The sequence below is a fragment of the Diceros bicornis genome, chromosome 16, assembly GCF_020826845.1.
Source record: "Diceros bicornis minor isolate mBicDic1 chromosome 16, mDicBic1.mat.cur, whole genome shotgun sequence".
Lineage (NCBI taxonomy): Eukaryota > Metazoa > Chordata > Mammalia > Perissodactyla > Rhinocerotidae > Diceros > Diceros bicornis.
The window spans coordinates 13704032-13727905 of record NC_080755.1 but is presented as its reverse complement, the minus strand read 5'-3'; the positions used below and the strand labels follow the sequence as shown (position 1 = coordinate 13727905).

Sequence of the window (23874 nt, the reverse complement as noted above, 5' to 3'; positions counted from 1 at the left end):
TATTTCTCTATTCCCTACTTCATTCATTTCTGTTTTAATCTTTATTATTTCCTTTCTTCTGCTTACTTTGGGTTTAGTATGCTCTTTTTTTTTTCTAATTTCTTAAGGTGGAAGGTTAGGTTATTTATTTGAGATCTTTATTCTTTTTTAATATAGGTATTTACAGCCATAAATTTCTCTTTAAGCACTTCTTTAACAGCGTCTCATAGGTTTTCATATGGTATGTTTTCATTTTTATTTGCCTTCTTAAAGTGATATCTAAATTCTCTTGTGATTTCTTCTTTGATCTGTTGGTTATTTAGGAGTGTGTTGTTTAATTTCCACATATTTGTGGATTTCTCAGATTTCTTCTGTTATTGATTGCTCATTTGATTCCACTAAGGTCAGAGAATATATTTTGCATGATTTCCATTCTTTTAAGTTTATTGAGGCTTGTTTTATCACCTAACATATTATCTGTCCTGGAAAATGTTCCCTGTGCACTTGAAAAGAATGTATATTCTGCTTTTATTGGGGAATGTTCTGTTGATATCAAGTAGGTCTAGTTGGTTTATAGTGTTGTTCAAGTCTTCCATTTCCCTAGTTATTCTGTCCATTATTAAAAGCAGGGTATTAAAGCTTCCAATTATTATTATTGAATTGCATATTTCTCCCTTCAGTTTTGTCAGTTTTTGTTTCATGAATTTGGAGCTCTATTGCTAGGTACATATATGTTTGTAATTGTTATGTCTTCCTGGTGGATTGACCCCCTTTATCATTATAAAATGACATTTATTTCTAATAATAGTTTTTTCTTAAAGTCTATTTTTTTCTGATGTTAGTATGGCCATTCCGGCTCTCTTCTGGCTATTGTTTTCATGGTTATAGTGTGTTATGCCATACAGAATTTTTTAATTTTTATGTAACTGAATATATCAATCTTTTTTTTACGGCTTCCACATTTTGAACAATAGTTTGATCTTTTCCATTTCAAGGTGATAATTAACTCTCTCATGTTTTTTCCTATTATTTCTATATCTCCAGTTTTTACATTTATATTTTTGGTCTATTTGATTTTGTTTGATACTTGGTGTAAGATGTGGGTCCAACTTAATTTTCTTCTTATACATCCAATTGCTTCAACACAATTTATTCAATGGTTCATCTTCATTGCTGCTTTGAACTGCTACCTTTATCTTATACTAAATTCTCATGTATATTTGCATTTACCTTGTACTGTCTTTTTTGTTCCAATGTTCTGTTTTTCTACTAATACACCAAGACCATAATATTTTATTGACTGAAGTTTTATAATAAATCTTATATCATCATGCTAGCCTCTCCTCATTTCTCTTATTTTTCAGTATGTTTCCAGCTATTCTTGTGTGTCTATTTTTTTTGTATCCACATTACATCAATTTGCCTACTTAAAACATTCAAATAATTCTAATAGTAATTCTAATAATATCTAAACCTATGGGTATTTCCCTAGGATCACATTAAATTTATAAATTAACTTAGATGGATTGGCATCTTTTTCACATCAAATATTCCTGGTCAGAAACATGGTATGTCTTGACATTTATTCAGGTCTATTTTCATGATTTTCAGAAGTATTTTTTTTTCATTTTTAAAAATATTTCAGGGGCCGGCCCCATGGCTTATCAGTTAAGTGCGCGTGCTCCGCTGCTGGCGGCCCGGGTTCAGATCCTGGTGGCGCACCAACACACCGCTTCTCCGGCCATGCTGAGGCGGCGTCCCACATACAGCAACTAGAAGGATGTGCAACTTTGACATACAGCTATCTACTGGGGCTTTGGGGGAGAAAAAAAAAAATCTTTCATATGAAGATTTTAAATACATATAAAAATAGAGAGACTAATATAATGAACCACCACCGTAGACCTATCACCCAACTTCAGTAATTATGAACACATGGCCAATATTTAATCCTACCACTTCTCTATCTCCCTCCCTCAATATTTTAAAACAAATCCCAGACATTATATTAAAGAAATATTGTAAAGTTTCTTTATATAGTTGTGTACATTTCTTATTAAGCTTATTCCTAGGCATTTGATCTAATGGTTGTTATTTACATTTATGAAAATTTATTTCTGTACATTAATTTTGTACCCTTTCATTATTTTAAAAATATTGGTCTGTGCTATTTGAACTCAAATGTTTTGAAAAAATAAGGTGAATCACTACCCTTCATAATTTGTCAATCAAATTTCACCTGTGTGTTTGCCTGAACTGTTAGAAATATGCTAAAACAGTAGGTATAAACCAGAGTAGTAAATTATTAGTCTGGTTCCAAACAATATGATTGTGGCCTGAAACGTAATGACCAAGAAATGTAATGGCACAGCAAACTTACCTGGGATTACTATCCCATAAGGCTCTCTGTTAAGACCTGAAAAACTTGCGCTGTCTTCAGTATCCTGCAACTTTATAATGTTGTATGTGCACTTGCTGGCTTCTATTCTTCCTGTAGACCTTAAAATCACTCCCTGCTGGTAAGTCAGGCCCTCAGAAATGCACATTAACTCTTCTGAGCCAGTAGGGGACCATTTCAGTCTTTTGAGTTCTTATGAGAAGCACTGATCAGATGCAGCAGGAATCAAGTTGTATGAATGCTAATTTTTTAGATAATTTCTAATGTAGCACCATCAGTATCCTGCTCTTTAGAGCACTTTGTTTTTCAAACTCTCAGAGAGTTTTAGCAGTCCCTTTGGATGCTTTCCTGTGTTACTTGATTAAGCTATTCTGTTGGAGTAGAGTCCGGGATTTAGAGTCTATACTCATTTCAAAAAACTCTAGTTGGCTTGAGTCTTCATCCCTCCCATAACCTGTCTCTGAAATGGCATGTAGTTTTTCTGGGCTGAATTATTTTCTGAATCCAAATAGGAGTTTTCTTTTGGATGTACCTGATAGTATATAAGTAAATTAATTCTAGTTTATTCAAAAAAATTAAAGCAACTTTCCTTCAGAGAAAAGTGCTTTCTCTTAGATTGCAATGACTTAGTTTGTGTGACACCTTGTAAATGACAAACTCATCTGGATGGAGATAAATATATCTCATGAAAATATGGCTTTGAGGGGAACTGTGGAGACAGTTTTAATATGGTGCCTAATGATATCCTTGATGCCAGGTGACCAAGTTAAACAACTACTATTTCACTGAGTTCTTATAGGGATTAAGTGAATTAATATATTTAAACTGCTTAGAATAGCACCCAGCACATAAACCTTCTAGTGAGTGTTTGTTAAATACATAAAAAAGAAAAGAAAACCTGAATACAGAGAAATTGACTTTCCTAAAACGTCAGAATAGGTCAAGGAAAAAACTGAAATTCTACAATCTGCTTTTTCTCACCTCACCCTTGTTGGATTAATGTCCTTCCTACATATATAAACAGTTGCTAATTTGAACATCATCTTTCATTTTAAAGATTCGCTGATTCTCAGTCCAGCTAATTCTGCAATCAATTTAAGTGGAGCTCAGGACCTGACCCGGAATAAGAATGTTGTGAAGCCACTGGCTTTATCTTTGCAGGTTGCAGGGAAGACTTTTGCTGCAGGTGATGTTTTCCTCACTTATATTTCTTTGGTAAATACTATAAAACACTTGTGTGAAATTTAAATGACAATTCAGTAGAAGAAAACAGAAGCTGCTTCTTTGCCAGTGGAAGACAGAAGTGGGGCTGTTATATTAATGTATTATTATACAAAGCTTTGTGTTCTCTATGTTCCAACCAAAAGAGTCAAAGAATGACATCTGGCACACGGGGAGACAGAGCACATTGATTCCATTCAACAAACATTTCTTGGATACCTGCTATGACGAGGAACTGGGGAAGCAAAGGCAAATAAGGCTCGACCCCTGACCTCTAATGTACTTGTAACCCAGTAGAGGAGATAGACCTATAAGAAGATATTTTCAGTGTACTACAGTAAATACAGCAATATGCCAGGGGAGCACGGTGGAAGGGATGTTAGCCCAACATTGTGACTAATCAAGAATGATTTCTTGGAGGAGCTTGGTCTTGAACTATGAGGAGATATTCCTTATACAAAGGAGTAGGAGAAAGATATTTCAAATTCAGAGAAAAGCAGGAGCAAAACTTGAAAAGGAAAGGAAAGAAGCAGTGTGATATGTGCAGGAACTTGCAGCAGTTTGGACTCGTTAGAACCATACAATCTAGAACTCAGGGAGTGGTAGGAGGTGAGCAAGTGCTGGGCAAGGGAAAGCTCATGGGAGGCCAGGCTAAGAAGCATGGATTTTACTCTATAACTTATGGAACAGAGGAATGACATGGTCTGATTTGAACTTGAGCCTAGATCATTTTGGCAGCAAAAAAAAATAAGAGGTAGGACAACTAGTTGGAGGTTGTTTCAGTAGTCTAGGTGAGAAATGATGAGGTCCTTGGCCAGGGTAATAATAGATTGGAGCGGAGGAGACGGTTTCGAGAACTACTTAGGAAGTAAAATCAGCAGGACTTGACTGAGTAATGCGAGCATGAAGCAGAAGAAGGGGTGTTGGTTTACATCCATCTCTCTGGGCCAGTGTGGTGCCATTACTTGAGACAGTGAATATAGAAGGAGGAGCAGGTTCCCCAGGGAGAGATTGTGAGTTCGATTTTGAACATGTTGAGTTTGAGATACACATGAGACATCCATGTGGAGCTGCTCAACAGTCATTTAATTTATCGTAGGGAGAAATCAGGACTGGTGGTATAGAGTTGACCGACATGTAATTAAAATCACCAGGGTAAATAGTATCAGCCAAGGAGAAATGTAGGGTAAGGCAAGCTGTGATCTATGGGTAGAATCTTAGAAAATTCCAGTGTTTAAGGAAAAGAAATGGTCAGAGAGGGAGAAGAAGAATGAGGAGAAAGGAAGCCTATCATTCTTGGAAACTTTCCAATCGTTAGGCATCACAGTTTACCCAGACCACTTTTGTTCTTACTCTGGTCCAGCAATTCTTGCAGGATCTACCTTCTGATTAGATTACAGACTTGATCAAACTGAATCCAAGTTTTTATAGCATTTAAAAAATTGTCGAAATTATGGATCTTGGCAGTAATCATCATGGTTGCTAAAAGCATCAGATGAAAGGATGATGAACAACTTTATAATTCGAGGGCTAGGCTAACAACTCTTGAACCCACTGATCAACATTAACATCACGAGAAGAGAGAAAACTAGCCATTGTGTGCCTCCTGATGGAAGTATACAACAGTACTTATGAGATACTCTTACCAAAAAAAATCAAACCTGAATCTGAGCAAGCCTCTATATCTAACAATTAGTTTATAGGAAACAGAGGAGACGTTAAATGACACCATGGATACACAATCAGCAAAATCCAGAAATTCTGCCAGGTTTTCAGCAAATTAATTGTAAGAAATAAAAAGAAGAAGGAGAATCCTATAGATTAAAAGAGGTTTAAGGGACATAGCAACTAAATTCAATGTGTGGATCTTTTTTGAATCCCAATTTGAGCAAGCCAACTGTAAAAACCATTTCTGAGATAGTTGGGGGAAATTTGAGTACTGATGAGATATTTGATATTAAGAAATTTTTAATCGTTGTTTTAAGTATAATAACGATATTACAGTTATGTTTTTTAAGAGTCCTTTTCTTTTAAAAACACATCTACATTTATGGATGAAATGATGTGATAAATGAGTTTGCTTCAAAATAATCCAGAGCACATATGTGTTTATGTGGGATGAGGGAAAGAGGTAGAGAGTATAGATAAAGTAAGATTGGCCATGTGTTGACAAATGTTAAAGCTGGGTGGTGGGTACATAGTTTATTATAGTGTTGTCTCTACTTTTGTATATGTTTGAAAATTTCCATGATTCAAAGTTAACAAAAAAAAGTTTTCTCTTCCTTCTACCCACCATCTCCAAAGACTTCACTGAAAATGGTTCTAAAAGATCTCTTGGGTCCTATAAAATTATTTCTAGGTGACATTTCATTTTAATGAAAGTGCTACTCTGTTGGTTGTAGTTGGCTTTATACAACGGGGCTGTCCTCTCAGTGATAAGTGTGAGGTTTACCATATGGTTACAGCATCACAGAAAGCAGTGTCCTGCTCAGCCTCTGTTCTGAATGGCTCCTCTTATGTACTACAGATGCTGCTAATGGAAACAGTAGCCATGGAGGGAAGAGCAGTGCATCTAGCTCCACTCCAGCCCGCCCGGGGAATTACTCTTTGTCACCAAGACCTAGCTGTGCATCAGGAGACCAAGGTACAATACCCATCTTAGAGTTTTGAAATAATGCAACTTAATTAAGGAAGAAGTGCTGCAGAGTTTGGAATGATGAATTATCTGACAGCACACTCTCAGTTTTTCCTTAGCTTCTTATACAATGTTTTGAAAGTTCATGATTGGTGTGAACAATAATGATTAAATATCTTGGTGATTTTACAAGGGTGAGCCTATCTAGAACATAATGTTGAAACAAATGTATAAGGAAGTGTCTTGAAAAATCATAGGCATTGCTGACCAAAGTACAGGGTTCAAAGTCATCTCTGTTGTGTGACCCTGGGCAAATCTGAGCCTTCCTTTCACCATCTACTAAATAGGTATAACAATATACTTGTCCTATAGCTTCACAGGGTTGTTGATAGAATCAAATGAAATAATCTGGGTAAAATTGTGAATTGTAAAACAGCATATAAATGTTAGGTGGTATTTTTAGTGTGGCTTTTTCTAATTTTATCTTGACCTCTAGAACAGTGACGTAGGCTTTCTGAGTATAATCAAATTAAAGATCCTGTGTTACTTTGGCTTCTTTCCTTTCTTCCACTGCTAGACAAGGTTCATCTTTCTTTTTGCCTTCAGCTACCATGTTCATTTCTGGGCCACCAAAGAAACGACACCGGGGATGGTATCCTGGGTCACCTGTCCCCCAACCTGGTTTAGTTGTACCTGTTCCTACACTTCGCCCTCTTTCAAGAACTGGTAAGATTTCAACAGAAGATGAGTTTTAAGTTTTCTTTAATTAGCGGCGGTATCTCCTACTCTTGTTCTTTCCCTAAGTGCTTGAAGATAAATTTCCTTAACCAACCATTGTGTCCAATATTATGTAAGGATATTGGTAGTAGCTAATGTTTCCTCCCCAGCAAGTCTGCCTTCCCTAAAAGCAATATGTCATCACAACAGATCTTAAGTCACCCTCTGGCTTTGTTTTAGCTCATGATATTGATAAGCCATTCTTTACTGAGGAAAAGACTTTTCCCTTTCCTCTCCTCCATTTCTTTTCTACTTCTTTCTGCCACTTGCCTATTTCCTTTTTTTCTCCTCGTTTCTCTCAGGACATGATGCTACCAACTTACCATCTAGAGCACAAATGAACTTGCTTCACCAGTAGTGGTGTTAGATATGTCCTCTTGTGATGTGGTCCCTTATGTGACCCATACTTATTATTTCTGGCCTAGATGGTTTAGCCTTTGACTAGAATCCTGAAAAGCCAACTGGTTCTCCTTTACAATACCCAAGCTGTGGCCATTTAGTGCCTATAGTTAAATTGTTCAAATGCTCATCTATATTTCTGTACTAAACACAGACAAATGTAAATATACTAATTCTAAGACATAGGTAGGGTTCTTTAGAAATTTAAGTTTGTTTAAATTTTAAAGACTACGTAGAGATGATATATTACAAAGAATTATGCCATATGTTTCTGTGGTTGCTGTTAGGTAGTACTGATGAATGATCAGTTTATCCATCTTTACACTTTTCTATACTTTTCAAATGTTCTATAATGAGCAGATATGCTTTGATAATCTGGGGGGGGGGGCGGTGATAAAATACAATACAAAGATAAAATACAGAACAGAATCCAAAAAATTCCTTGTGGAAAATCAATTAGAAGGAACAACTACCACAATGCTAAATCGTAATTATCTCTAGATGATGTGATAATGGTTGATTTTTTTTCTTTTGTTTTTCTCACTTGTAATTTTATATAATAAACATGAATTATTTCAATAAAAAAAAGCAAACCATTAGACTTCTAAAAATTCCATATTAAAAGTATTAACGCTGCACTGATTTCAATTGTATTTCATTTAGCTTTCATGTCTAATCCTTCTTGTCAAACAACTTTTTTTCCAGAGTCTCTTTTATCTGCCCCAGTTCCACAGACCCCATTAACTGGAATTTTACAACCTCGACCCATTCCTGCAGGGGAAACTGTCATTGTTCCTGAAAACCTGCTGAGTAACTCTGGAGTTAGACCAGTAATTCTGATAGGTAAGGCAAAGGAATTCCAAGTTGCCTATGTCCACTGGAATCTAAGAGTGTTTTTCCATTTCATTGTTTGTGTATTTATGCATGTGTTCATGAATGTATTCATTTATTCATCTATTGATTCTTTCAGCTTTTATTGGTCAGCTCCTTCATGCTATACTAAGCATATAACTAGCAGTTGGGAATAAGGCAAAGTCTTTTTGCCCACAAGGAGCACTGTTTAGTGGGGGAGTCTGTCATGTAAATAATAATTACAACACTCTGTGAGACTCATGAACCTCTTGGCTGTAGAGGTCCACAGCCAACTACAAGAACTCAGAAGAGAGGGAGCTTAACTCTGCCTGGAAGGGGTCCGAGAAGACTTCTCAGAGGTGATGTTTCAGCTGGGTCCTAAAGGGCGGGCAGGAATGGACATACCAGTCAAAGGGAGCCAAACCACAGAGAAAAGAAACAAGCCGAGTCAGCCAGCAGCCCCCCTCAGGGGAACCAAGAGGCCCCAAAGTTGCAGATCTAAACCATGGGGGAGCATCTGTGAATCAGTATCTTTAAGGAGTCAGAGTCTTTCCAAGCTATCAGTGGAGGTGTAGAAATTTAGGGGTCCCTAGATTCCAGGACTAACGTAATGCCTTTTATACCCACATCTAGAGTCCCCTCATTTAGGGGCTAGCCTAGGCCAGAAGAAGACTGCATACTTTACCTTCGGGACTAAACAGATAGGATGTTGTAGCCCCACTAGGTCTTTACGGTATGTCTGTGTGAGGTGTTATCTGCTTCTTGTGGTTGGCTTGAGCCTACTGACATGAAGGGTTTTGCTTCAAGCCCTGTGCTTTATCAGGCTGTCCTATCCACTGCTCCTGGGCCTGTAGGCACTGGGGGAACACTAGTTGTTTAAATTGCATACGGTCAGGAAGTTCTTATTGAGCATTTGAGTTGCATGCATAGTGCAACTAAATCTTGGAAAGATATATAAAACATGGGGACCCTTTAGTGTCTGCCTTTTAGAAAGACTCACAGAGGGACTGTCTCTTCACCACACCACCAAAACAGGGTATATTTTCAATATATTTTTGTCCTATCTACTTCTAAGATAATTTGAGGCTGTTTACTGACATTTAGAATATAACAAAAATAGCTAAAATAGCAGAAAGAGTAGGAACCTCCAAGGACCTGTGATGAGCAGAATATTGCTGTTGATCAATGAGTTTAGCTTAAAAAATTTTTAAAGAAAATCTCAGGAAGTGAAACATGTTATTGTAGTTTGTTTTCTGACTTCCTATCTGAAAAGAAACTTGATCGGGAATTTTATCAGAAAATATTTTATCATTGTAGTTTTACAAAGGATACAGAGATGTTTTGCAAACTCTCATCCATCCTCCATGGCAGAGATATAATATTAACATGCCTCTTCTGTGGGAAACAGAGATAAAATAATTTGAATATTTTGCTTCCTGTTCATCTGATTTAATATGAGGGTAGAATTTGGAGCGTCTGAGTGAATTCCCTAGGATTGATATATTTGAGTGATTTGTTTGGTAGCCATCTCAGAGGGCAGGAAACTTTGTTAAGCATCTTTGATCCCAGTTGAGAAGTGTACCTGGTTGCACCTCAAGAAGAAATGTTGAACTTTATTGACCTGCTTCTATTGGGGCAGGCTATGGCACTTTACCCTATTTCTATGGAAATGTTGGTGACATTGTTGTGAGTCCTCTGCTGGTGAATTGCTACAAGATTCCACAGTTGGAAAACAAAGATTTGGAACAATTAGGATTGACTGGCAGCCAACTCCTGAGCGTGGAAAACATGATTCTTCTGACGATACAGTATCTTGTGCGGCTGGGTAAGCTATTTTCAATAATCTTTTGATGGTGACGATTTTTATTCTTTTTTGTAACATTTTTCCTCACCTTCTCACATTCATCTACCTATCTCTTACTTTCCCTCTTTCACTTCTAACATTCTTTGCCTCCAACCCATTCTCTATGACTTTTCCCTTTCTTCTCCTCCATTTCTTTTCTACTCCTTGCTGCCACTTGCTTGTTTCCTTTTTTTCCTCGTTTCTCTCAGATCTAGCCTCCCTTGCTCCTCGCTTTGCTTCTTTGGGTCTTAGAAGAGATAAATTGCTCCACCTAGTGATGAGTCTCATGATGGTCGGAAGGTCTCCAAAGTAGTTGATGTAGGCAGAACCTCAAAGGGCTGTACCGTGGGCATCCTCCCTTGGGGAGTCTGGCCAAGCCACTTTTCCGAAAGTGCAATGACCATCTGGAATGCAAATGTAGCCATTGCCTTATACAGTTACTTCTAGTTTTCCGCTTAGCCTTTTTATCTTGTTTATCCACTGTCCCTACACCCATCTTTTTTCTTCTCCAGCTACACCTCTTTGATGTAGTCTCATCACACTTTCCTTCATTGAGGTAGTAACTGTGGACTCCCTGGAAGGCTCTCTAGGCTGTAGGGTAAGGGGGACACATAGGTCATGAACTCTTGACTTCCTCTATTTGATGTATCCTCCTGAGCCCACAGTGGGTATATGCAGGTGCCCTGACAATACTGAAGTGGTTTAGCAGCATTTGCATTGCAATGTCTTTTATTTTGCAAACTGCAGTAGGTTATGGAGCCTAATTATACACTCCCTCTAGGACTTCAAGCTGCTTATTTACATAGGAAAATGTTCAAGACGTAAAATTACACATAAAAAATTTTATTTGCACTCTTGTGAATATTTTTAACATTTGAAAATACTTCGGTGTTAAATAATAAAAACACTAGGCTAAACAATGTTCAAAAAAGCCAAAAGCTTTAGCAGGCCAGATTTGGTCTTTGGAGCATCAGCTAGCAACCGTGGCTATGACTCTTGGTGCCCTGGGAGCCCGAAACGCTTGCTGTGACGTGGGATCTGCTTTGACATGGGCTTTGGAAACTTGCAAGGCTTCAGCTATCTCGTGAGCCACTTTCATGGTAAACCTAGGACTTGCTGATTATGCTGATTAGTGGGTAATAAAATTATAAAAACCACCTGTGTCTGCAGCTCATTTGATGTCATAATTTTAATTGCTACATACTGACTTTTGACTGTGTGCCAAGATCTAAAACCAGCTTCTAGAGGCATCCAGAATCAGTAAAACATAGAATAATGCTATTATAGCAAACCAAGCCAATCAGTATAGCATTTTTTTTCAATCTTAATAACAATTTAAAATATCAACGTCCAAGTTAGTTAAATGAATTAAATGGTCAAAACAAAATGTTTTCCTTTAAATTACTAAAAGCTCTTATCTTAAAAAATAGAAAAATCTCCAGTTAGACAAAACTCTTCTCTGCCTTGCAGGATCAGTTCTCTCCAGAGTTTTACTTGCAACCAATTAATTATGTCTCTCAATGTGCAACTTCAATCTAAATTTTGTATGTTGGGACATCTCTTTTCCTCAATAACTAACTTTTCTGGGTCCTTGAAATTTTTTTTTGCCTTCAGAGGTTTTGAAGAAGGCCAGGGAGAATATTTTCACATATGCTATAGATTATAGACATTTAAAAAAATAAATCCAAACTTCCAAAAGGACAGGTCTAATACTTAGATGGCTCAGTGCCCTGGAGGTAACAGAGAAGAAGAAGAGCAAGATTCTTCGGAAGGAACAGGCCTTTCCACTACAGTCACTTTAAAAAAAAAAAAATCTCTGTTATTTCACAATCTGAAAATCTTTTGAAGTAGATAATGAAATCAGCAAATCCAGAGATTCTTGGAGGGCTGAGTCTTTTGAAACCTTGTCTTTTGCTATTAAGGTAGCTCTATCTGAAAAGCCATCAGAACTGATGCCCGGGCTAAGCTGAGTTACTGGAGATCAGTACTTGAAGGAAAAAAAATTACTATCATCAAGCTTGCGAAAAGTGGAGAAAAGGCTTCTGCAGTTTAGCTATAAAGGATGAGGGTGAAGAAATGATGGGAGATGATTTGAAGCAAGGCATTTTATTCTAAGAAGTCTCTTACCTCATTTAAACTTTGATACATTTTCCTTCACTTCTCAATTCCTAACAGTAATTCAGTTAAAACTCTATAAAAGTGAGTTTTAAGGCAATGGAGAAGGAACAAGTTTGATAATTTTATTTTCCCAGAATGCCTTTATATTTGGAATTAATGCTGCCTAATAGAAAATGTTACTCAATCGTGGTTTGGAGTGGGTCTTACAGACACACCTGTTAACCAGGCCTCTGAGCCTTCAGGTCATCTATGAGAGGCAGTAGGGAATTAGAGACAGTCAGAACCACCCACTTTTGAGCTGTCATTTGTTCTGATGGAAGAAAGCATTAAATAGACGACCGCCTTCCCTTCATGTCATGCAGTCAGTACAAAGCTATCCACTTTGAGCTCACTACTAAGTGTGTACCTAGTGACCACCAAGCATGATGCTAATTTGATAAAGCTAAGTGAAGATCAGAAGCTTTGGTGGCTCCCAGGTGATAAGAAGGCATCCACCTCCCCCTAGCAAGTAATTGAGGAGGATGTATAAAACATAAACACATGTAAGCATTGCCATTTTCTTGGCCTCTTTCCTTGTATAGAAGAGAAAAATCTGTGAGGATTTCACCCTCGTACCTCCATCTGACCTCCAACCAATCCTGGAAAAACCATTTTCTCCAGTTAAAATAGTTTATTTTTAAAATGTATAATATTTTATTTAATTTTCCTTATTCTAAAACATTACTAAACCTTCATCTTCTTACTTTCCCAGAGAAGATGGGCAGGGCCAGGGAGGCCACTGAAATCCCTATTAGAGGAAGGAAAGATTTCTGACTCACTCAAGGTGCCTCCTTCTCATAAACAAGTCGACTCCCTTATCCCTGTATTCTTTCACAAGGGGCTTTTAGCCCTGGGTTCTGAGGCTATTGCTTGATCTCAGATCACAGTCATTGAGGGGTCTGCGTCTATTTTTGGGAGCCTGAGTTTCAAATCTCAAGTCTGCACAGCAAAAGAAATGACTTTGAATGATGAGAGTGAACATAGTCTCCCTGGTTTCAATTTAAACTAAATGTAAGAATTCATTTGTGTCACTTAGGTACCAAACATTGACTTACTTATTTTGTTCTAAAGACTGGTTGAGTTTCTAAAGAGACTAAGAGAAACAAAATCCCCCCTAATTCCCAGGCCTGCAGGTCACCCGTATAAGCTTAGCCATAACCATGGCTGGTCGAGAGGGCTAAATGCCTCATTTAACAACCCAGAATGCTGGGGAATAATAGATGATGAGAGCATGCCCTATCTGAGGAAAGTGTGAGGCTGCCTAAGTATAAATTGGGAGTGAAAAAGAATTAAATGTAATTTTCCTGTGGACAGTATTCTCAAAATTAGATATAGAAGCAATACATTAAAATGTTTTTCAAAGTACCAATGAATAAAATGAGAAATGAGTGAAACCTAAAGCTGATCGTACACCAACAGGTTAGCTTCTCACTTCATTAGTCATTAACCATTTCCATAATGCCAAGTTTAATAGGTCAGGAAATATGCCACCTTCAGTGACCCCCTCCTGAGGCATGCAGTGGAATTGATACTGTCTCTGAGTACATCCTCATTTAAGGATATCAAGGTCAGAATGAAGGAGAACAGAAGCCTGCATTTTTAAAAAATATTGAGGCAGAGAGAAAAGAGAGAAGGTCATTTCACAGTGGAAAATGCTTAGTAGGGGCTCTATACTTGGGGCCCTTACAGAAAAACAGAGCTTATTATTTGCCAGTTGGAGGATGGTGGGCTTAGAAGGACTGCACATTGATGTGTGTTTGTCTCTTTTCTAGCTGTGATTTTTTAAAACTCTAGCTGTAATTCTCTTCAATTTAGGTCCTGATCAGATACCTCTCAGGGAAGAATTTGAGCAAATTATGCTGAAAGCTATGCAGGAATTTACTCTGAGAGAGCGAGCCCTGCAGATGGACGCTCAGTGTACACCTGTGTCGCCAGGACAACTCCCCTGGCTTGCTAGGTTAATTGCCAGCGTGTCTCAAGACTTGGTTCATGTGATTGTGACCCAAAACTCTTTGGCAGAGGGCATTTCAGAGACATTGAGGACTCTCAGTGAAATGAGACACTATCAAAGGCTACCAGATTATGTTGTGGCAATTTGTGCATCGAAAATCAGAGGAAATGAATTTTGTGTGGTAGTATTAGGTGAGTAATACTCTTTGTTGTGTTTTTTTTTAATCCATTCCTTCAATCATCTGTCCATTTGAAAAATATTTCTTGGATCTTTCAGGCAATCATGTAATTAATCTCTGGTTAAGTGCTCCAACTTGGGTTCTTCCTCCTAATTTTAACTTTTCCTTTCCTCCTCAGATCAGATTTTTGTAGCCCTTAGTTTGGCTGGTGACCCTGTCAGCTGGTTGTGGGAGCATTATTTCAAAGCATACCCTAGTAACAGATAGCCTTGTCGCATGTAACTTCTGTCCTTAAAAGGTTTTGGAAATGCTACCGTACTAGCATGTGATAAAGCCATTGCCACAGGTGGCCTAAGCCAGTTAATCAAACTTGCCAGGAACTTAGCTCGTGTATTTACCTCCTCACTGAAGAGGATATTTAATGTTGTAGCATTGACTCTAAAGAAAAGTTTCAGAGAGCTGGTACATTACAAAACGTATTTTTGTTTCTTGTGCTGATTTTCTATCGGGCACCATCCTGAGTAGCTGTTTGGACTACATTTTGCTTTTCTTCTCTCTAATGAATAGCTCTCACCTCTTTCTACCAAAGAGGCCAAGCCCTCTCACTTTGGCAAAACCTGCCTGCCCATGTCTCTATGATATGTATCTCTTTCAGGAAGCTTCATCTGAAAGTGTAATACATTAATTTTTTTCATTTTTATTTGTAAAAGCAACTTAATGTAAGTTTATATTTTTAAGACAGATATTCATAATAACCATGCAAACACAATTTTTAAAAGTTTTTCCCATTCCTCCCTAGTTTTTAAACACATGTGTGGTATGTTTTTACTGTTACAATCATAAGGTATGTCATTTTTTCCCTTGATCACCTAACATTATATTATATAAATTTTCTGTTTAAAATTGTCGTTTCAAATGCTGTGTAATTGTCCATCTTTTGATGTGCCATAATTCTCTTAACCAAGTCCCTATAGTTACATACTTAAGTTGTTTCCAGTTTTTGCGGCTATAAATCCTGTACCTGTGAACGTTTGTTCTCTGGCACATCATCTCCTCCCCCTCTATTCTGCAGGTCAGCATCAGTCCAGGGCTCTGGCAGAGAGCATGCTCACCACAAGTGAGTTTTTGAAAGAAATTAGTTATGAGCTCATCACAGGAAAGGTCAGTTTCCTGGCGTCGCATTTCAAAACCACATCTTTAGGTGAGTGGTTGTGGGATTCAGCAACATGGCCAGCCCCTCGCCGCGTCATTTCCTGAGTTTAAATCTTAGCCTGTCGAGGAGATGCGAGTGGAGCTTAAGCTTGCCAGTGACCTTTCTTCACATGGAATGATTTATCCTAAGTACTTTGTTACTGACACAGCAAGGGTGTCCAGAGGAAGGCACTAGGGTGGGAGACCACAGCTCAGCCACTACTTTGTTGTGTCATCTTGGGCAAGACTCTGTCTCCCCAGATCTCAGTTTTCCAATATGTCAAATGGAGATATAGCGATCCTATCCTGCCTGCTTTGGGTATTGTGGAGACCAAGAGAGACACAGCATGTGAAAGCATGTGAATTGTAAGCACCATACAAACAAGGGTAGTCTGGCTGTGGAGACACTGCCATAGGGATGGCCAAGCGTAAACTTGGACATGAAAAGCTCGTTGACCAACAAATCTTGATGAGAAGCCAGCTTAACCACCCAACTTGGAGACTGATACAAACATATCATTCCTTGTAATCTTCTTATCTCCACTTTATTTTGTAATAGGCGATGACCTGGACAAGCTGCTAGAAAAAATGCAACAAAGAAGAGGAGACAGTGTGGTTACCCCTTTCAATGGAGACCTTAGTGAATGTGTGTCAGTTCAGGAGGCTGCTGCTATGATTCCCACACAAAACCTGGGTAATGTCACCTCAGACCAAAAGTTGGAAATCAGCCCTTAGGACAAATGTTATAGAAGCTAAGTCATTCTGAGGGTTTTGAGGACTCTTCTTCAAGTCACAGACTATGACAGGCTTTTCCTCATTATCTACATGATAAATATGGCTCAGATTAAAAATGCTTTACCATCTGACCTGGATCAAAGGCCTTGTTCTTAGTAAATGTCTCCTAGAATTAAAATCAAAGTCAAAGACATTATTTAAAGCAGTCTCTTTTTTTTCCTCGAGAGATTCTGGGGTCCTTGATGTGCTTTCCTTAGCTCCACCAGCTGTGCCCAGAGAGCTGTCACTGAGGCCTTCAAAAAGCTGCTTGGAAGAGTCTAGACAGCAGCTGTGCAGGGCTCCTGGGTCTCCACTCCCTTCATTTGACATGTAAAACACACATAATCTCAGGGACAGCAAGGACTTCCTGGCAGACAGAGCAGCAATACCAATATATCATCTACCCTACAACAAGCTTTCGGGGCACAAAGGTGGATGGTGGGACCAGGGGTGAGAAGTTCCATCATTAGATTAGATTCCTTTGGGTTCAGATTTCTTCCCCAATTCCCTGTTTGATAGGGACAACATAGGAAAAGATGGAAAAAAAGAATAGAAGAAAGATAGATACGAAACAGATCCGTCTAAGCTGCTGCTAAAAGCCTTTTGGCCTCCACTTGGTAGGAATGCATCATTTATATATTAGGATTGCCTCAGCAATAAAAGTAGCATGGCTTGGCATCACTCAGTTATAAAAACAAATTCAAATACAGGCAATAAAATTTTTTGACTTCTGGATGTTATTTGATAATAAAGTGATCATCCAGATGACCTAAAATGTGTTTATACTGTTTTGAATTATGAACAAAGTTAGAATTTAAAAATCCTCAGAGTACTTACAGATTCCCACGTACATATCCTTGATTCCCTGTTTAAGAAACATTGTTTAAAGATATTTTTAGGTTTCCTCAAACTTCAAAATTTGCTAAGTTAAATTCTACAAAATTATTCCATCATCTATGTCAGTCCCCAACCACTTAACCTGTGAAATGAAAGAAATAACAACCTATCAGAAGGCAGATTTATTTTGATTGGTAATCTTTGTGAGTCAAAACTATTTGGGCTACTATTATAAGTCATGTAACCAAACACAGTGGGTTCGTCTCTTGGTGAGTGCAGAGCTGAAAAGCGCAACCAAGGCAGAAGTAGGTGAAGAAAGGTTTATTACTTGCACGAGCAATGGAGAACACCAGGGATAGCTACCAATGCAGTGCCTCCCTGAACAAGGGTTTGAGGGTTCCTTTTATTGTTAGATCAGAGTACAGTTCATGAATATTCAATTAAGGAAAAGGCAGGAGATTGGGGTTTATTGCCTAACAGCCATGTTCTTTTAAGGCGCATGCGTTGCCTATGCACATGCTACTACATACTAGCATGATCTAAAAATGCTGCTTTGCCCCTCCCAGAGGAGGAGAATTTAAGATGTTAATGAGATTATGATGGGAACAGTTCACTTTAGTTTATGTTAGAGCAGTTTGAGGTGGCTATAACTGGCTTCAGCTAGCTTGCTTGTGGGAACCTTCTGTGGTTAGGCTCTTTCTGAAACTTTTTGTCTGCAAAACACTCAATAGGTAATGTTAGTTTTTATCAGATCCTCGGTACCCCTTTCTTTGCGTGGCTCCCTGGTTACAGTTGCAGCTTTGGCTTTTCTAGTAGTTTCCCTCAGCCAGTAGAGAGACCCACCTGAATAAATCTCCACTTACTGTCAGGGTTCCATGGTGGCTGGCTTATCATCACTATGTCTTTGCCTTGGCCGCATTGCAGTTTGGTTTTAGAAAACATGGATTAGCACAGGTTAATTGGGTGCTCGTGTGTTCCAGTCAAACTTCCACATGTGTTCCTGATAAAAAGCAACCCTGTTAAAGAAGTATTAAATGTTGCCTGCTCAGGTGTTTAGCTGACTAAGCCTGTCTCTTCTGTTGTTTGTGTGTGCGTGCACGCACGTATGAGAGAGATTGATTGCTTGGTTATAACTTGTAATAAAAAGCTACTGGCATGCTTAGAGTAAGTACTGGGCAATGTTTTTCTAATATGTCACCTATTGAGTGGCCAGCTGGCCATGTCATGAGTCAGGTCTCTTCAGATAGTACAGGCATCAGCACTGGAGTTGACCACAACCACCTAGAACTGCCAGGTCACAAGCACTGGCAAAGTCAAGTGGGAAGAAAGGTGAAGGTAGTGTCTCTGTGACCTCTGTCATGCAGTCGAGGGGAGGAGAATTTCAAATCATGTTGCAACTGACGTGCTGGAGAGGAAATGTTTATTGTGGTGCCATCCAGAAAGGTTCAAAGGAACTCAGCATTATTATTTTCACAGCGTCGCCTTCTTCCCTGAACTGTGTCTGGGCTCGGGCACCTGACCTGTGCTCAAGTTTTCTTTAGTCTAAGGAAAACTGGTGGGCCGGCCCCGTGGCTTAGCGGTTAAGCGCACGCGCTCCGCTGCTGGCAGCCGGGTTCGGATCCCGGGCGCGCACCGACGCACCGCTTCTCCGGCCATGCTGAGGCCGCGTCCCACATACAGCAACTAGAAGGATGTGCAGTTATGACATACAACTATCTACTGGGGCTTTGGGGGGAAAAAATAAATAAAAAAATAAAGAAAGAAAACTGGAAACTCTTTCTTCCCCTTTCCAGAGATGAGTCCTGGCTTCAGCTGCGAGAGCGTGGTCTGTACCCACCATTTCTGGGCAGGGGAGGGGTGTTGAGTTTGTGATTTGTGAGACAATCCATTGATTTAAAATAATACATTTGTAAAATTACCACATCCACTCTTTTTTTTTTTTTTTTGTGAGGAAGATCAGCCCTGAGCTAACATCCATGCCAATCCTCCTCTTTTTGCTGAGGAAGACCGGCCCTGAGCTAACATCCGTGCCCATCTTCCTTCACTTTATGTGGGACGCCGCCACAGCATGGCCTGACAAGTGGTGCGTAGATGCGCGCCCAGGATCCGAGCCCGAGCCGCCAGCAGTGGAGCGCGTGCACTTAACCACTACGCCAGGGGGCCGGCCCCACCACATCCACTCTTGAGCACATCCTTTCAGTCAAGTGTTCAGGGAAAATAGGCAAATTATTAAAACTCAATAGAGAGTGAAAATAGAAAGTGAGAATTCTTGATGATAGAGTGTTATTTTACTGTGTGTGTGTTATATGTCCCCTTATGGATTCATAGTGGCCATCACGGAAGTGAATTAATCTTGTTCTTATGACTTTTTTTATTTTAGATTTAGATAATGAAACCTTCCAAATTTATCAACCACAGCTAACAGTTGCCAGAAAACTCTTATCCCAGGTGTGTGCTATAGCAGACAGTGGCAGCCAGAGCCTGGACCTTGGCCACTTCAGCAAAGTGGACTTCATCATCATTGTCCCAAGATCAGAGGTTCTGGTCCAGCAAACTCTTCAACGGATTCGACAATCAGGTAAGAGTGAACTTTCAAAGAGGACTCTACCTAGATCCAGCCTTAGATTCCCTCTGTCTCTTTTTCTTACTCCAGACGTTTATAGGACACTTCCTTCCTTTTTTACAGTAATAAAAATTGTAAGAGCACTTTAAATGTTACTTTGAATATCTGTAAGTTTTCCCTCAAAGTACTCTCTTCTCGCCTCCTATGTCAAGGGTCAGTTCATCTGCATGTTTGCCTCATACTGTTAAGTCCATGACGTAATCGGTGGACTAGAAACTGGTCACTCATTTATGAAGAGAAATTTTCTTGAGGCAAAGATGGCCTTGCATGGGATGATGGGGTCCTGAACTCCTTCTGTGGCTCAGATATGTCACATTCTCATAGGTGGCTTCTTAGACGTTTAGCACACTACCAGCTCGTTTTCAACCTAGAAACCAGAACACCATGCCCTATGTCAACAATGATAATGCCTCATTAAAAAATACAAAGTTAGAATTTCTCCTAATGGCTTTAAGAGAAAGAGTACAGAGGAAAAAATAATTTTCCCAGAAAATGTAAAAGAGTTGGGAGCAAAAATTTTAGAAGTCTGTGGTAAATAATCCCTTCAAACGTAAAATTTGCTTAAAATTAGAAGCAATAAGGAATTTAGAAAATTGGGACTGCTGAAAAATGCTTGCCTTTGTTGTTAAACTAGGTTTGAAAATGAAATTATAAATGTCAAGTTGCTTCTGAACACCTTAGCTGGGAGAAACACACACACACACGTATACACACAGATTTTAGCTGGAAGATGAATCTTTTTGCCCCAGTAAGAATTTTTATTTTCAATATATTTGAAAACAGGTAGGAAGCTGAAAAATTCAGAAGAGCTTAAAATGTAGTTTATATGTTTCATACCTATCATACAGTGCTCCTTAAACTTTAGCATACATACAGATCACCTGGGGATCTTGTTAAAATGCAAATTCCTCTTCAGTGGGTCTGTGTGAGCTCCAGATTCTGTGTTTCTTTTTTTTTTTTAATTGAGGTATAATTGACATATAACGTTATATTGGTTTCAGATATTTAACATAATTATTCAATATTTGTATATATTTCAAAATAATCACCACAATAAGTCTAGTTAACATCCATCACCATCCACAATTACAGAATTTTTTTTCTTTTGATGAGGACTTTTAAGAACTACTCTTTTAGAAACTTTCAAATATGCAATACGGTATTATTAACTATAGTCACCATGCTGTACATTACATCCTTATGAGTTATTTTATAGCTGGAAGTTTGTACCTTTTGACCCCCTTCAGCCACCACCCACCCCAGCCACCACCAATCTGTTCTCTGTATCTGTGAGCTTGATTTGTTTGTTTGTTTATTTGTTTTGTTTCTTAGATTCCAGATATAAGTTAGATAATATGGTATTTGTCTTTCTCTGTCTGACTTATTTTAGATTATGCATTTCTATCAAGCTCCCAGGGGATGCTAGTGCTGCTGGTCAGAGGACAGTACTTTGAGTAGCACAGCTCTATAAGAAATCTTCACTTGTTAGTTCCCTGGGCCAAATGAGCTGACAATAGATTTTTCCCTCTTTAACATCTCTTAGTGGCTGTCACTGACACATGTAACATCTTTCCACGCCTTCTGGGGGCCCAAATGCGTGGTTAACAGTGCAATCTTCTTTTTAGACTCTAAAATTCTGAATGATGAGTTACAAAATGACCTGTTGGAAATATTGACTTATAGGTGATTAGCCAGAGAAGGTCAAAGGCCTTCTCTCATAGCTCTCCCAGAAACCAGAGCCAGTCCTAGGCTCCCTCAGCTACTGGCCAGTTCTGCATTTTCTTTCTGGCCACCTACACTGTGGGAAATGGATGGGCTTTAGTCGCAACAAGCATTAACCAGATTTTTTATTTCTTATGAATTTTCCACTTTCATGCCATGGAGGGAGCACCTTCTCTTATAGGTGTTTTATTTGTACCAGTTGGCATTTGTGGCCTTCCTGTGTTTGTGATCTGATATCCCAAATGGAGCTTGAGCAAACACATCACAGCACCTGTTTCAAGTGGTGAAATCATCCATGGTCAGCGGTTATGCAGAGCCTTTTCCTGAAATAACCTCCTGATGACCTATACTTTCACCTTTCTTAATAAATGTAAGACCCTAAATAAAACCTTGCATTTTTGACAAATGAAAAAAATTGTATAGGTCCTTCATTTTCCCATTTCAATGGCCTCAGATTTTTCTAAAGTGAGTATTTTAAGATTATTACTCCTCAGAAAGGTACCAGAATTCGACCAGTTACATAAGCTTAGAATCCGGAAAAATTGATTTTATGAACAGACTTGGAAATTCAAGGCAAAGCGTATTTTAAACATTATTCACATCTGGCTTTGGCATACATACTGAAATTTTTGCTGCAAAAACAATCACTTCTATATATTTAAAAATAATTTATTCATTTTTATTATATAAAAAGCATAGTGATAGTATTCTTTATTTAAAAAAATAAAAGAAACAAAGTAGAAAAATTTAAGCATTTATAGTCCCACCATTCAAGGGTAAACCACTGTTAAAATCTGGGTATTAACAAATGACTTAATACCTAGTGTTCCAGTCTCTCTTCTCTGCCTGTGTCTGTTTTTTCACTTGATATTGTAGTGTGCACATTTTTCCATGTCATTAAAGCGTGTAAGCATCATTCTTAATGAATGTATAGTATTTCACACCAAAATTTATTTGCTTTGACATTTAAATACTTCATATTCTTGAAACACATAACAATTGATAAAAGAACAGGAAGGACCATGTTAAGGTGTAAAGAGAAAGTGTCCAGAGCAGAGTAAATAGTAGGAGATTATCCATTAAAACAACTCTTAAAAATCATAGCTATGAAAACAGAAAGGATTCTCAAATCATCTGACTCAATTTCCTCATATTTCACTGTGTGAATCAAGGAGAGCTTCATTGGTCTAGATCACAGAAGGCAGTACCGCGGGGACAAGGACCATTTTTCGCTCTCTATGTGCCTAGTGCCTCATTTGGTACCTTTCTCAGACCTGGCACCAGTAGGCGCTCAACTAATGTTTGAAAAGAGGGCTGGAGGGAGGGAAGGGACGGGCTCTGCTTTCTGGTTCCATTTGCCTTTCCCTAAAGGAAGCGTTTCAGCAGCCTGCCTGCCAGGGAAAGCCCCAGGCAGGGAACAGCAGCCAGGGTATGCAGAAAGGGCACATCCTTGGCGGCCCACATGTGGCTGAAAGAAAAAAGTGAAAATAGAAACCATCATGTTGTTGCAGACCCAGCACTAAGGCAAAGCATTTGATACCTCACGTCACATTCTAACTAAGGGAGGGAGGCAGGGAGGAAAAGAAAACATTATGGAAAGAATTTGAAGGTAAAAAAAGAAATAAAATGGGTTAAACATTTTTAAGTTTGTTTAAAATGAATGGACTTGTAACGATCAGTGGAGAAGCAGCATAAAGAATTTTTAGACTATAGGAAATACTTTTGTTTTAATGGCATTTTAAAAAATTGGATGTTGTAGCATAATTCTTCTAATTCAGGAGACCTCAAATTCTATCAATTAGAATACTAGGGTATCGGTGCAATCAAAATGCAAGTCACTTTCAATCCAAGATGGGTGGAATGAAAACAAGAAATATTTGTGACTGCCCATATCTTCCTGCTTTTAAAATGGTGTCTGTGGGAGCCCCAGCGAATGGGAGCAGATCTGGCAGTTATCCAGTCAAGGAAGTTTTATCATGCTCAGTGGAATGACATAAATTTGATGCCTTGACACATGCCTGATTATAAAAGAAACGGAGAGACATTTTCGTCTGCTGATATGTAGCTAGGTTATTCTAATGGATGTGAAAGAAGTTCCAAGGAGGCTGTAGAGATGAGAAGGGGAAGTGAAGAGATAGAGGAAGGCGTTTTCACTTTCTAAAATATATTTTCTTGGTCTCATCAGCCTTATACCTCATTGTCAGTCACCTAAAATTTAAGCAGAAAAAACAGTATTTATTGGGCAGTGACAAAGGCAGCAGGGAATGGGGTTCCAGGGAAGAAAGTAGTTCTAGGAAACCATTCTGTCCTGAGGTGGAATAGGGAAACACCAGAGAT

The 23874-nt window shown here is 38.7% G+C and overlaps 1 protein-coding gene across 7 annotated transcripts in view; it reads left to right on the top strand.

Annotated features, from left to right (window-relative positions):
• The window catches only part of GREB1L (GREB1 like retinoic acid receptor coactivator), a 259827-nt gene that overhangs the window by 173069 nt on the left and 62884 nt on the right, over window positions 1-23874 (top strand). For 5 of the 7 annotated variants that reach the window (XM_058556833.1, XM_058556840.1, XM_058556839.1 and 2 more), the window contains 9 exons: window positions 3435-3563; window positions 6126-6242; window positions 6840-6959; window positions 8115-8252; window positions 9901-10086; window positions 14077-14403; window positions 15463-15591; window positions 16141-16275; window positions 19573-19770. In XM_058556833.1, the coding sequence (XP_058412816.1) occupies window positions 3435-3563; window positions 6126-6242; window positions 6840-6959; window positions 8115-8252; window positions 9901-10086; window positions 14077-14403; window positions 15463-15591; window positions 16141-16275; window positions 19573-19770 (1479 nt within the window). The remainder of the gene's footprint in view (window positions 1-3434; window positions 3564-6125; window positions 6243-6839; window positions 6960-8114; window positions 8253-9900; window positions 10087-14076; window positions 14404-15462; window positions 15592-16140; window positions 16276-19572; window positions 19771-23874) is intronic. The other 2 variants (XM_058556838.1, XM_058556837.1) reach the window with 1 other exon arrangement.